The sequence below is a fragment of the Pristis pectinata genome, chromosome 4 (genome assembly GCF_009764475.1).
Source record: "Pristis pectinata isolate sPriPec2 chromosome 4, sPriPec2.1.pri, whole genome shotgun sequence".
Taxonomy (NCBI): Eukaryota; Metazoa; Chordata; class Chondrichthyes; order Rhinopristiformes; family Pristidae; genus Pristis; species Pristis pectinata.
In genome coordinates this window covers 25,186,270-25,200,468 of record NC_067408.1, presented here as the reverse complement: position 1 = coordinate 25,200,468, position 14,199 = coordinate 25,186,270, and the positions used below count along the sequence as shown (strand labels likewise).

The 14,199-nt window shown below is 39.6% G+C and overlaps 1 protein-coding gene across 5 annotated transcripts in view; it reads right to left on the bottom strand.

The window, feature by feature from the left end:
* jade2 (jade family PHD finger 2) overlaps positions 1 to 14,199 on the bottom strand; it is a 149,373-nt gene that overhangs the window by 35,409 nt on the left and 99,765 nt on the right. For all 5 annotated transcript variants that reach the window (XM_052013702.1, XM_052013701.1, XM_052013703.1 and 2 more), the window contains 4 exons: positions 11,521 to 11,732; positions 9,356 to 9,523; positions 6,895 to 7,011; positions 229 to 726 (listed from right to left, as the gene is read on the bottom strand). In XM_052013702.1, the coding sequence (XP_051869662.1) occupies positions 229 to 726; positions 6,895 to 7,011; positions 9,356 to 9,523; positions 11,521 to 11,732 (995 nt within the window). The remainder of the gene's footprint in view (positions 1 to 228; positions 727 to 6,894; positions 7,012 to 9,355; positions 9,524 to 11,520; positions 11,733 to 14,199) is intronic.

Here is a 14,199-nt window from a genome sequence, read left to right as displayed (position 1 = left end):
AAACTCTTCCTAGTTCTGAAGAAGAAAAGTATTCAACCCAAGAAGTTAACCCTGCTTCAATGTTGAGTATATCCAGCATTTTTAATTTTATTTCAGATTTACAGTACATGCAGGATTTTGGTTTTAAGTTATCAGTTTATATAATGGTTATTAATGCAAGATTCAACAATGAAACAAGTTTCACAGTGGTCGGTATTTGATATAATTAACTTTAAATCTCAAACTCACCCTCTCCAAATCTTGACGGAGGTGGGTGAAAAGCCGCAGCCTTCGGTATAAGATGTCCTGCTCCTGCTGGGCAAGGTTGTCCACTTCATCTGTTTTTGGAGCCAGGAGAGGTTTGTTGAAATTTGATTTCCTCTTGAGCCTCCAGTACTGGTAGAAAAAATCCACCAAGACATCGGACATCTGCAGCTGCTGGGCCACATCTGTGGGTTTCACCAGTTCATAGAACTCTTCCTCAAGTTGTTGAAGCTTCTGCTTCCTCAGGCTTGCCTTCTCCAAGTCCCGCTCACTCTGATTCACCTCTGCTATTCCATCAGTAGCCACAGTGAACTGCCGGGCCTCATCACGCTTGGTAGAGCAAGTGGTGGGAGTGCTGCTGTGTTCTAGGCAGTAGGACTTAAACTTGACTTCATCATTCTCTGCAAGAATAGTCCTCATTTCCAAATTACGATCAAATGCACAAGTCACATGGAATGCTGTTATACAGGAGGCCATTGAACACTGGAGAGAGCAAAGATAATTTCCGAAGAGATTAATGCTTATCCTATTAAGTAGATGTCAAACAGAACATTACAAGAAAGATTTTACTCCATGGTTTTTGATTCTGCAATGGTTTTATTACCTATCCACCAGATAAAAACATCTTCCTTCTAGTGGCAGTTTCTAGCTCCACACTGAGACAACTATGAAACACACGGCTTAAAAAATTACCACAAACTTCAAGTAAACCAATAGCTTTTGTGAAATTTACCCATTGAACGATCACACCCCTTTGGTAGCAAGTTTATGAATAATATTTCACTATCAGAAGCAAACAATTTGAGCACAAGGTATCTAATTTGATATCAAACACTTGGCATGGAATTTGTGAGACTGACTCCAATGTTACTTGGTCCAATATACGTGCTCAAATTTCTGTTTTTTTTAATTAGTGAAGTGGATTGGAAACTACTTCTCTCCAAATGAAGTGATATTTTATCCCCTTAACTCCCCAAACAGTGGTTAAGGCTCCAGGGCAGTTATTTAGAAAAAACAGTATCATAAGGTTTTGTTTACATATTACTTGATTTTACAGATCATTTTTAATACATAAGTAATGCTCAAATTTTTTCTTTTAATTTAAGACATGTAACATCTTTCATTGTTCAAACAGAAGTTACACTGGCATTGCTAAAGACCTTTGATATCTCATGTGGTAAGAATACTAATTTCAGATCAACTTGCTGAAGGTATTAATTACCTGCTACTAGCCAAAAAGATGCTGCTTGACCCGCTGAGTTCCTTCAGCAGTTTGTGCTTTTGCTCATGATTCCAGGTCAGAGTAAAATCATGACAAAGTAAAAAAACAGTGTGTTATGGTCCTTGTTCTTTTGTGACTGTTAAATGACAGGCACTCACTGGAGCTTTAGATCCAGTTTGTGTCAGAAGGGGTGGGTATTTTTGATGTACAATGACTGACATCATTAGGTATGTGTCTAACACTGGGAAAACATTGGATATATTAATGTGGATTGTGACTTGAATTGCCCAATTCAATTTTGTGATTGACATAATTTTTCCTGGGGATGCTCACTAATGTGATGTGCTCCAGACAAATTGATTTTAGATTGCATAGTGCTAAGAGAAAACAGTGTCATACAATTCAAACTCTAGGCATAAATCCCTTTTTGCATGAGAATCCACTTTTAGGGGCCAAAAATACAAGACAGGGAAGTCAGAAGGGTTTTGTTTACACAGTGAATGGTTCGAGCATGGAACTTGCAGACACAGGAAGTGATGAGGCAGAAAGTCCAGATGCATTCAAAAGGAAATTAGAAATTAGTATGAGAGACAAAGTCATGGAAGAAATATTCCGGAGGGCTGAAATGAGGTTAGGTTGAATGGGAAGAGATCTGTGTGGGGCATAAACATCATCACAGTCTCATGGGACCAAATGGCCCAACTCTGTGAAAATGCTGCAAGTCAGACATAGGGATGAAGGTTGGGAGAATAACTCTTCTGCTCTATATTCTTGTCCTGTCACCACAAAGAAGAAAACATAATTTATGTGGTGCCCCAGGTCATCTCAAGACACTCCACAGCCATTCAGTATTTTAGAAGGCACTGTTGTGATGGAAGAAACATACCAAGCTCCCACAAACAACTATGACGTTATGACCTGAACTGTTTTTTTTAATGTTGACTGAGGTAGAAATATTTGCCAGAATATCAGGGATAACTCCTCATCTCTTCAAGGACCTTGTAGACCTAGATTAGGACCAGTTTAACAGCTCATCTAGGAGGCTCCAGTTGTGTGCCCACTCCTCCAGTACAGCACTAAAGTGTTAGACTTGGTTTTCATGCTGAAGTCTCTTGAGTGGGAGGAACACAGGAAATTAAGATTCAGAGACAAGTGAGCCCTGGCTGACACTGAGCTTCTGGTCCAGACCCTGCCAGGAGTTCTGTTGATTATATTCTTGGAAAATGCATTAGAAGGTAGTTGGACCAAGGAATTCCCCAGTAGCAAATGAAAAGAGGCTCTTTAAATGTTCAGTCTGGGAGAAGTCTCTGCTTCCTGCATCATCACCAATGAGGGTGCTCTGCAATCGGCTGAAGGACTGAGGTGAGTTCTTCTGAAGCATCTCACTGGCCGAGCCACTCCAATCAAGGCATTTGCCCCAGTCTGAGGATTCACATCCTTTGAACATAGAACATTACAGCACAGTACAGGCCCTTCAGCCCACGATGTTGTGTCGACATTTTATCCTGCTCTAAGATCTATCTAACCCTTCCCTCCCACAAAGCCCTCCATTTCTCTATCATTCATGTGGGTATCTAAGAGTCTCTTAAATGTCCCTAATGTATCTGCCCCCACAACCTCTGCAGGCAGTGCATTCCAAGCACCCACCACTCTCTGTGTAAAAAGCTTACCTCTGACACCCCCCTTATATCTTCCTCCAATCACCTTAAAATTATGTCCCCTCATGTTAGCCATTGTCACCCTGGGAAAAAGTCTCTTGACTGTCCACTCGATCTATGCCTCTTATCATCTTGTACATCTCTATCAAGTCACCTCTCATCCTCCTCTCCAAAGAGAAAAGCCCTAGCTCACTCAACCTATCCTTATAAGACATGCTCTCCAATCCAGGTAGCATCCTCGTAAATCTCCTCTGCACCCTCTCTAAAGCCTCCACATCCTTCCTATAATGAGGCGACCAGAACTGAACACAATACTCCAAGTTTGGTCTGTAGAGCTGCCACATTACTTTGCGGCTCGTGAACTCAATACCCTGACGAATGAAGGCCAACACACCATACGCCTTCTTAACAACCCCATCGACCTGCGCAGCAACCTTGAGGGATCAATGGACGTGGACCCCAAGATCCCTCTGTTCCTCCACACTGCTAAGAGTCCTGCCATTAACCTTGTATTCTGCCTTCAAATTCGATCTCCCGAAGTGTATCACTTTACACTTTTCTGGGTTGAACTCCATCTGCCACTTCTCAGCCCAGGTCTGCATTCTATCAATATCCTGTTGTAGTCTACCGCAACCTTCTACACTATCCTTGTGCATCGTGATACTTATCTGCCAGCACGATGGTGACATAAATGATGCAGCTCTAGTCCTGCTGCCTCACAGCTCCAGCGACCCGGGTTTGACTCTGACGTTGGATGCTGTCTGTGTTTTCCTCCCACTCAAGAGACTTCAGCATAGAAATCAATGCTGCCCCTTTAGTGCAGTATTCGGGGAGGACCACGCACTGGTTTCCACCCACATCCCAAAGATGTGTGGGCTGGTTGGCTAACTGGCTTTTGTAAATTGGCCCTGGTTTGTAGGTGATTGGTGGAAACTGGGGAGAGTTGAAGAGAACGTGGGGAGAATAAAATGGAATTAGTGTAAATGGATGCTTAAGGGTTGGCATGGAAGCAATGGGCTGAAGGGCATGTTTCTGTGCTGTATGACCCTGTGATTCTATAAAGGTTTTGGTGTCTCTTCATTAAAGTTCACTACCTATAACATGAAAGCAGAGCCAATGTCTGGGAAATTATGCCTAATACCTAGTCAAGGACAAATAGGGAGAAAAGTTGTGCAAATGTGGCATTTACTACCAAGTGGCATGGTTGAAGTAACTGCCATAAACATGATCAAGAAGAAACTAGGTAAGTAAATAAGGGATAAAGGACGGAAAGGAGATGCTGATAGAGTTAGACTAAGTAAAGTGAGACAATGCTCATGCAGAGCATCAATATCAAAACAAACCCATTGGTCAAACTCGCCTGTTTCTCTGATATAAAATAAAAAGTGAATACATCCAACATAATCATCATGAAGTAAAAGATAAAATTCTTGTAACAGGAATATGTCCACAGTAACCATGAGTGCAAGCTCTGATCAGACCATTTGCTAAGGAACTAAAGCTATTTTCACTCCAATTTTTCAAAAGAACAGAAGATAAGATATCTTTATTAGTCACATGTACATCGTAACACACAGTGAAATGCATCTTTTGCACAGAGCGTTCTGGGGGCAGCCCGCAAGTGTGGGCACGCTTCTGGTGCCAACATAGCATGCCCACAACTTCCTAACCCATACGTCTTTGGAACGTGGGAGGAAACCGGAGCACCTGGAGGAAACCCACGAAGACACGGGGAGAATGTACAAACTCCTTATAGACAGCGGCAGGAATTGAACCCAGGTTGCTGGTGCTGTAATAGCGTTACGCTAACCGCTACACTACCGTGCCTGCCCCTTCACTACTGTGCCTGCCTGGAGTGGACTTTCAGCCTCTCGTGCCTGCTCCACCATTCAACATGATTAATCTTTTACTTCAGTGCCACATTCCTGCACAGATCCTATATCCCTTAATGCGATTCATATCTAAAAATCTATTGATCTCTGTTTTGAAAATACCAATTAAGGAATCCCTCTTGGGTAAAAAATTCCAAAGGTTCAATATCTTCTGGGTGAAGAAATTTTTCACCATCTTTGTCCTGAAATGGGTGACCCCTTATTTGGAGACTATGAGCCCTGGTACTAGATACCCAGAGAAGAAACATAAATTTACAAACCCTGCCAAATTACTTTTGAATTTTATACATTTAAATGAGATCACTTCTCATTCTTCTAAACTTGAGAGAGTACTGCCCAGTCGACTTAACGCCTCCTAAAACAACAAACAAGCCATCCCAGGAATCAAGCTGGTGTTCCTTTGCTGCACTCCACCTATTGCCAGTATATCCTTCCTTAGGTAGGGAGACCAGACCTGTACATACTACATGGTCTCACTAGGGCTTAACATAACAGAAGCAAGACATTGTCACTCTCATACACAAATTCAGTTACAATAAAAGCCAACATACCATTTGCCTTCATAATTGTTTGCTGAAACTACATATTAACTTTCAATGACTCATGTTCAAGGGCACCAACGTCCCACTGATCACCAATACTTTTTAACTTCTTGCCATTAAAAAAAAATCTATTTTCCTAACCAAAGCCAATAATCTTACATTTTTCCACATTAGATTTCATCTGCCATGCCCTTTCCCATTCACTTGATTTGTCTATATTCCTCTGAAATCATTTTAATTCTACTCACAGCGGCACCACAACCTACCTTTGTACCAGCACACTTGGATATATTTCACTTGATTCCCTCATCTGAGCACCCACCCCAAAAAAGGCACACACTCTGTTCTCTATCCATTACCAATCCTCCATCCTTGCAATATATGCCTAATACCATTAGTATTATGGAATTAGGCATATGTTGGTGCCGGAAGTGTGGCAACACTTGCGAGCTGCCCCCAGAACACTACGCAAAAAGATGTATTTCACTGTGTGTTTCGATGTACATGTGACTAATAAAGATATCTTATCTCTTATCTTATAATATTAATCCCTCATGCCTCAGTCCCTAATATTTGCTTGCTAATTTTGTTGAATAATCTCATGTTTGGAAATAAATGAAAGGTCTTTTGAACATTCAAATATACCACATCAACTGGTTCCCCCTTATTTATATTGCTGTTTTCCTGATAATTTTTCCACTCTTACCTAATAATATTATGGGTATAGATCTACAAGTAATGGTCAAACTTTGGTATCCTATAACTATACTTCATGAAGAAGCTTTGGCAGTAATCATCATTAAGCCAATTGCCCACAGATGGCGTGATACTATGTCTGATCCTGTCTCCAACCAATCTCTAAGCATATTTACTTTCTAGGAAGAGGTGTTAGAAATTTTCAATGTTTTCCTCTTCCTTATAGAATATATAAAGGCGTATTGAAAATTCTGCTGCTATTCTGGTAAGATCACTTAATTCAGCACAGACTGATGAGATGGGAGTGTTTAAAAGAGCATTTATGTTATTTATAGCTTCCATAAGTCAATATATTAATGTTCTCAGCATTAGAAGAGCCCAAGGGTTGTTTTCTATTAAATTTCTCAACGAGGTAAATTCTCCCATCTATGAACAGTAAATTCTCCCATCTATGAAGGTTCAGGTGAGGTAGGAAGCAGGGAATTGCACAAGGGGATTTTATTTCCTGTTAGTCTCCCATCAGAACAAAATACTTTGTGTTTTTTAATTACTATAGTCACAGAACAATATCAGAAAAAGAGGAGACACAAGAAATTCTACAGATGCTGGAATGTGCTCAAGAGGAATGTGCTCACACTGACCTGAATACACGTCCCAGTCCGTTCAGTGCAAAGGCTACAAGCCAGAGCCCATCTGCTAGCAGGGATGTGGGACACCTTTGTAATGGGTTCCATCTTCTCAGGGCAACCTATACTTACCTGGAAATAAGGAAACACAGTTCAGACAATTAAACAGGCAATTCAATTTTTGGGGACATTTATCTCTAAAAGATTTTCTTCTTGATATAGGCCGAGGTTGTATAAGGCCAGCTATCATTACCACTATGAACAAAACTTTCTTTCTAGGCCTCTGCTCTTGCTGCATTTGATGGTCTACGCAACATTCTCTTTGATTCATGAATATCCTTAGCCTCAACCCAACAGACTGCTAAGCAGTCATGAAATGGGAATTTGAGCTTGACTGGTTACATCCTGTGGTTCTATGCTATGGTGCATCAATCTTATACCTATGGTTCAGAATTTGATTTCATTTTACTCCATTCCTCAGCTGGAAGGGTAATTATGATCTGCTCTCAATGTTTGATGAAGCAGTGGACACAGTAGGGGACAGGAGTTCAACATGAGTTAATTACTCTGACCTTTCATGGGACGGTAGAGAGGAGAAGGAATTAACACAAAATCAGGACCTGTCCTTACTCTCAAAGCTACCTTCATGCAAACTGTGTAATGTTTAAGAGATAAAGTAAAACTTACACTAGAAACATGAAATAAAAACAATGAAGCAGGAAGTACAGAGACAGGTCAATTAACATCTTAATTCTAATGAACTTGTTGCACATTGCCATCATATTCTGGTTTTACCTAATACTCTAAAGTTTGATTTGTGTATTCTAAACAGACTTTAATTACCTACAACTATGGCTAACAATATATAATGTCTATGAAGCAAACATTAACTTTGCGTTGGGAGGAGCAGTGGAATCATCAAAGGCATAGAACTCAGTGCTGGAGACTGGAATAACTTTTCTATTAATGCATTAGGTTAATTAGATAGAGTAATAGTTCCCATTTCCCAAGGAAGGTATCACACTTGTTTGGATCAGGGTATAGCTCCCTCTACTGCCACAAATTTGTTCCTTAAGTCCAGCTTAAACCTCTAGAAACGCAGTTTCTCAGTCACTTCCACAGACCATGATTATGTAGTCATGGTTATGCTCTGCAATCCACTTCTGAAATCTGGTTCAAATGAAGTCAATGGAACCAAGTTTCAGAAGTAGAGTACAATGCACAGGAATATCTTCTGGATCATTCAAGATGAATCTGAAATGTTTTCATGTGGAATTAATCTAAGGCCAAGAAACGACAGCAGTTCACCCAGATCAGTTGTGCCCTCTTTTTGGCTAATGGACAAGAGCCAATTGCCCTGTTGATAACCTGCTCGCGAAACAGCCCTGTCTTTGCTGCCATTAGAATTGCTCAGAACATAATTTCACTAAAAGATTAAGCAGAATAATGTACAGTGGCCTTGCAGACATGTGTGCTGCATGTGTGTTACATGCAATCATCCTGACATAGTCTGAGAAACTGTTTGATGGCAAAATATAAAGTCAGTCTTCTTCCTTGCTTTGTGTATTCAAAGCAAAATGAGTAGGAGACCTGAATATTTCAATATTGTTGACAATGTTGCCAATGTTCAGTTAAGTTTGAAGTTATGATAACTTCCAGACTTACTGATTTTTATTTTCAATTTACCAAACCAGTAAAAATGAAGCTATTAGAAATGAAATGAAAAGTTAGTAATATCACATATTGGATCTGATGTATGGATATCGATCTGAAAGTTAACTCTGTTTCTTTCCCCACAGATACTGCCTGACCTGCTGAGAATTTCCTGTATTTTCTTTTTTTTACTTAGTAAGATCAGCTGCTAACACACAGCACTTCAAAATGTAGTAGTGACAAGATAAATTTTAAGTAAAACTTTCCCTATTCTCCCCTAACGATGATTCTTAGCCCTGAACCTCAGAAGGATGTGCCACATAGCACCAATGTGACATTTATATTTCTTAAGTAGCTATTCTTCAGACTTCTAAGTTAGAGTGATATGTGAGTATCAAATTAAAAGTAGCTCTACTGGCCCTTTATCATGAGCAATGAGGACAGAGATTGTCTCCATTCAAATCACATTGGACTCTTGCAAAGTTTGTGCTGCAGTCAGATCCCAGAGCTGAGACAGCTGTGTTCAATTTACTACATCATTTAATTCTTATCAAAGTAGCTGCTACCCAAATAGCTGGTTTATTAAAAGAAAGTCCAGAGGTTATACATCAATGTCGACCTGCAAACCTTTGAATATAAAGCTGATAGTAGTACAATCACATCTTTGACAACAAAGTCAAACCTCCCAAATGTTTTTTCTGCTAGAAATATTTAATTCATGAATTTACTCTGCTTGGTGCATTGGAAGAGCACACAAAGCCTGTTATGCCAAGGTGTGAATATGCCTGTTCATTGAAACTCTGCATTCAGGTAGGTGTCTTACTTCAGGTATCCATAAGGCACAGCTAACATGGACCCACTTTGTGCCACTGCGTGTTGGCTTCAAAGCTCCTCCTCTCTTGGGACACAGCAAGCACTTCGGCTGAACACCCAGGGCACATGTCCGACACAACCAACTGCCAAGGGGCACCTTCAGAATTCCATAACAAGCCTATCATGATTTAAAAATAGAAAATGGTCAGATGTCTCTTGTGAGAACCTAATCAAATAAACGTTCTTATGCAAGCATCCGTGACCCAAAATGTCATGTCATAATGTACTCAGCTTTCAGATGAGTCCTTAAAGAGTGAACAGCATAAATAGTCCAAACCAACTGCTGGAAATCCAAAGAACCTCTGCAGGAATTTAAGGATGGCACTTTGTCAGGGCTATCAGAACAAACACCTTTACAAATGACTACTTTATGAGAATTACTGATCTCAAACCACAACACCCTGATTCCAATGGTTGCCTTTCACATGAAAAGATTTACCAAGCAATGATTTCTTTCCCCATGGGTCAAATCATTTAGCATTAGATCACCCCAGTGGGTTTTAAAATTAAAGCATAAGCCTTGTAGCAAAGCCACTAGCCTGTGTCCTGAATTCAGATTTTTAGAACCTGGTTGCTTCTGAGCAATTAGATCAAGGCGAAGATGATTTGAAGTTTCACTAAAATTTAAGCTTTTGTATCTGTGGTCCATTTTATACTGGATTTTTTTTATGACAGTCACAACACAGATGGGGCAAAATTGATAACTATTAATTACTTCTGAAAAGGAAAGGAGTTTGCATTTATTAAACATTTAAATGTGAAGCAGTACAAGATCGTAAGAGAAACACATCAGAAGCCAGAAAAGGAGAGATTGGAATGGAACGCCCAGTGTTTGGTCAATGTAATGAGTCTTGGAAGAAGTTGTTGAAGCTGGGGGCATGGGGTGTAGAGAAAAGAGTGAGAGAGTTAGAGAAGGAGGAGGGAGGGAGGGGAGAGAGAGAACAAGAGAGAGAAAAAGCTTGAAGGACTGTTTGTTAATGAGACGCTCAAGGCTGCTGAGAATTCAGATCTTTAAGTCCAACAACGATGTGAATAAAATCAATGGTGTTACTTTCTTCATTCAAATCATTCAAAGCATTTGAAATTGATCAACTTATTAAGTCATTACAGTAGTTTCTTGCGGAGCACTTGATTGTGCAGGTTTATTTAGCAGCTGTATTTATTGGACAAACAGCATTTAGAATTCTGTGAACTGGGCTCATTTGTTCTGATATTCCTTCAAATAAATGTGATACCACAGATGAAATGGTGACTTTGGTAATATGCAACCACTGTAAGAGATAAAGAAATTATTTCATGGCTGAGTGCTATTACGTGAATTAGCATGGGGAAGTACCTGATATCTGGGAACTTTGAGGAAATGAGTGGTTTTCAATTACTGTACATATTCTTTTTGTAGTGGGCACAATTCATACAGCTACCAAGTGATCAATAAGTTTGTCTTGTAGCATTTAGTCTAACACATATTCATTAACATGTGAATGACAAAGACCATGTACTAGCATGGGATGCATTCCAGTAAACCTGAATACAGGAACAAAGATTCTTTGTTGACCCTGGGTACTGTTACGGTTACTTAGGTATTGAGCAGGTAAGGTCCCATTCTGGTTAAAAGACTCAAGTTCACTTACCAAAGTGGCCAGCAATTTTAAACTAAAGGAATTATAGAGCATAAAAAAAACCAACATACAACACCAAAGCTGCCTAATGCAGGATTTAAGGTGAAAGACATTTAGAAGTTTTGTATGATATAGTGAGAAACTGGAATTTTTACATAGAAGAGTTTGCCAGGAGACTAATTGAACATGATGAAATTTGTGAAACTGCAAATAAACCGGATGTTGAAAACTAAAACCCCATTTAGTTTAAGGGGCTAAATGGTTCAGTGTTTTACATCATTCTGATATTGTGCCATCATCATCATGATCATCAAGCATTATGTCAGATACCACATAAGGTGAATTGAAGGTTCTGCTTACGCTGTCCCAGATATTACTCAGAACACCATTCCACTTTCCTACACCTACTATCCACATATGGTGGTGCACCAAGAAAATCAGTTTCACGTATAAACAACCATAGTTCATCAAGAGATAACAAAGCGTGGCCACTTACCTGGTGAACGCAGATATTGCATTTGTCGCAGAAAACCATTTCATTGCCATCCTCCCCTTCTGGAGAACGGCATACGTCACACACCACATCCTCATCATATTCAATCCCCAGACCCTCTTCTGTCTCGATTGCCAAATTCATGTTTTCCTGGCATTGGCTTTCCAGCTCCTCAATGATCTTTTCCATCATCAGCTCATCCACTTCAAGCATTCCTGGAAAAACAAACATAGTTAAGTGGACTTCAGCAGCAATCTTATTTTTAATTCTACTTGAAATAGAACAGAACACATCTCTTCCACTGACTCCCAAGGCCACCTGACTGAATAGTCTGTCAAGTCTTGTATTGAACCATGCTATTGGCATCATTTCCTTGCTTCAGTGTTCTTCAGCTGGAATGGAGGGGATGGGGGGTGGAGGTTAATGAAGGTAGTAGTGGCTAGGATGGGGATGGTGGGTGGAAGGATTGTAGTGACTGCAGAATAATGCACACCTGGAGGTTTGATTTGATCACTTTCCAATGGCCGATATATGATAACAGGAGTGCAATCATTTGTGATGACCCCAAAACAGAATAGCTTGCTAATGTTTATTCTCTAGATTGGATGTTGAACATCAGAATCATTAACTCGTTCCTCCTCATATATTTTGCAGTTATCTGCAAATTGTTGTAAATTCAATGTTTGCTTCAAGCAGGTTAGTACATTGTAGATTTACAAAATCTAGCAAAGAACTTGATTTGAAATGGCAAAATCGAGCAAGGGTAGCCAGGGTACCCCACCAGTATTATCTAAATGACCTGACCCCAGATCTTCTGCATAGTGTGTGGTATATCCTTGCACTGGCAGAAGCCTGCCCTGCCAACTCCATTATGGTCAAACTAGGAGGTAAGTGCACACTACATCCAGACTGTTGAAGTCCTTCATACAATTCATTCTAAACTCAACAAAGGTCACATTTATGTACCAAAGACTTTAACGCAAATAATTAACAATGTAATAACTATAGCATGCTGTGGGGAACATTTGCTGTTCTATGTTAGGTCCACTGATTCTTAGGGATAGTGTTCAAATAAGTAAGAAGCTAAAATTTAATTTTAATGATAACCAGCATTTTTTCATCATTGTCATTTATAATGAAAACTTTCTTTGGATAAGTGGAACATTGGATAATCGAAAAAACTATAAGGCAGTAATATTATAACTTCTGAGAGTTGAGACCAATCATATTACACAATGTGAGATGGTGTTCTCCACGCGGTTGGTACAGGGTAATTTCCACAAATGAAGTTTCTGCTGCAACATAATTAGTGGGGTATTCTGAATTTGTCTTCTACAGTTTCCTAGCAAAAAATATCACATTCAGCCTATACCTATGTAACAAGAATAATATAAAAAGGAAAGTTCTAACAAGGCAAAACATCCTCAACCAATCATATTAATAATTATAGTATAATTTCGCAATATTGCTCTCACCATCCCTCCCCTTTTGAGGCAGTGCTGAACCATTCAGCAAACTTCAGTCAAAAAAAAGAACGGGAACAGTCTGCGGAATAGATAGTTCCATGACATACTTCTAATCTACACACACCTGAACTCTGAATCCAGTACAGAATTCATATAAATTATGTTTATTGAGTTATTGCCTCTTCCCGAACAGTGATGTGACATTACACAACGAAGTCACACTCATGTCATTCTATAAGTGGCATTTCTGCACTGACAAATCAACAGAAACTTGTATTTCAATTGCAGTTTTGACATAGAACTTGGCCTTTCACAGCACTGTTCTCAAACAAAATTTGACGTCAAATCACTTATGATTTGACTTATGAATATGAGGACAGATGACCAAAGGCTTGGGCAGTGGCAGACTTTAAAAGAGGAAAGAAAGTTAGAGGAATGGAGAGCTTTAGCGAGCGAATAATACAGTTGAAGCAGTGGAAAGCCAAGTTTGCCAATGGTGAATCAATTCCTTTTGGGGACAAAAAAAAGGCCAGAACTGGAGAAGTGCAAATATCAGTAAGTCTAGAAGAGATTACAGGGGTGATGAGGGCAAACAGTTTTAACTTGAAGATGAGAATTTTCATGTTGTGATGTTACTTAACTATGAGCCAAGTAACAACAGGGGTGACAGGAGAACAGGGTTTAGTCTGAGTTAGGATAGAGATTTAGATGAATTGAGTGTAGATGAGCTCAAGTTTATGAAGAGTAAGAAGAGGAACTCTGATCAGATGTTCATTAAAATTGTTAAGTCTGAAGGTAACAAAGGATTTCAAAGCAGATGAGCTGAGGCATAGAGCTGGGTAATGGAAATAGATGGTCTTAGTAATGATGTGGGTGTGAGGTCCACAGATCAACTAAGTATCAAAAAACAAGAAAGACACTGTGAATAGTCTGATTTAGTTTCAGTCAGCTGTCAGGGATAGGGGTTGAGTTTGTGGCTATGAAACAGATTTTGTGGCCAAAAGTTTGGGTCACTCTTCAAAATCTTTCCTTGATTTGAGTACTTGCCCAGAGGTGGAATTATTTATGTAGAACTGTAAGAGCTGAGAAACATCACTCCTTAACTTTTACCAATTAACTAATTTTGCTTCACTTTCAATACTTGCAGCAACAGGACTTCGACACAATTATTAACACAAACCTGAAACTGTTCAATTATCTTTCAGCTATTAGTTAA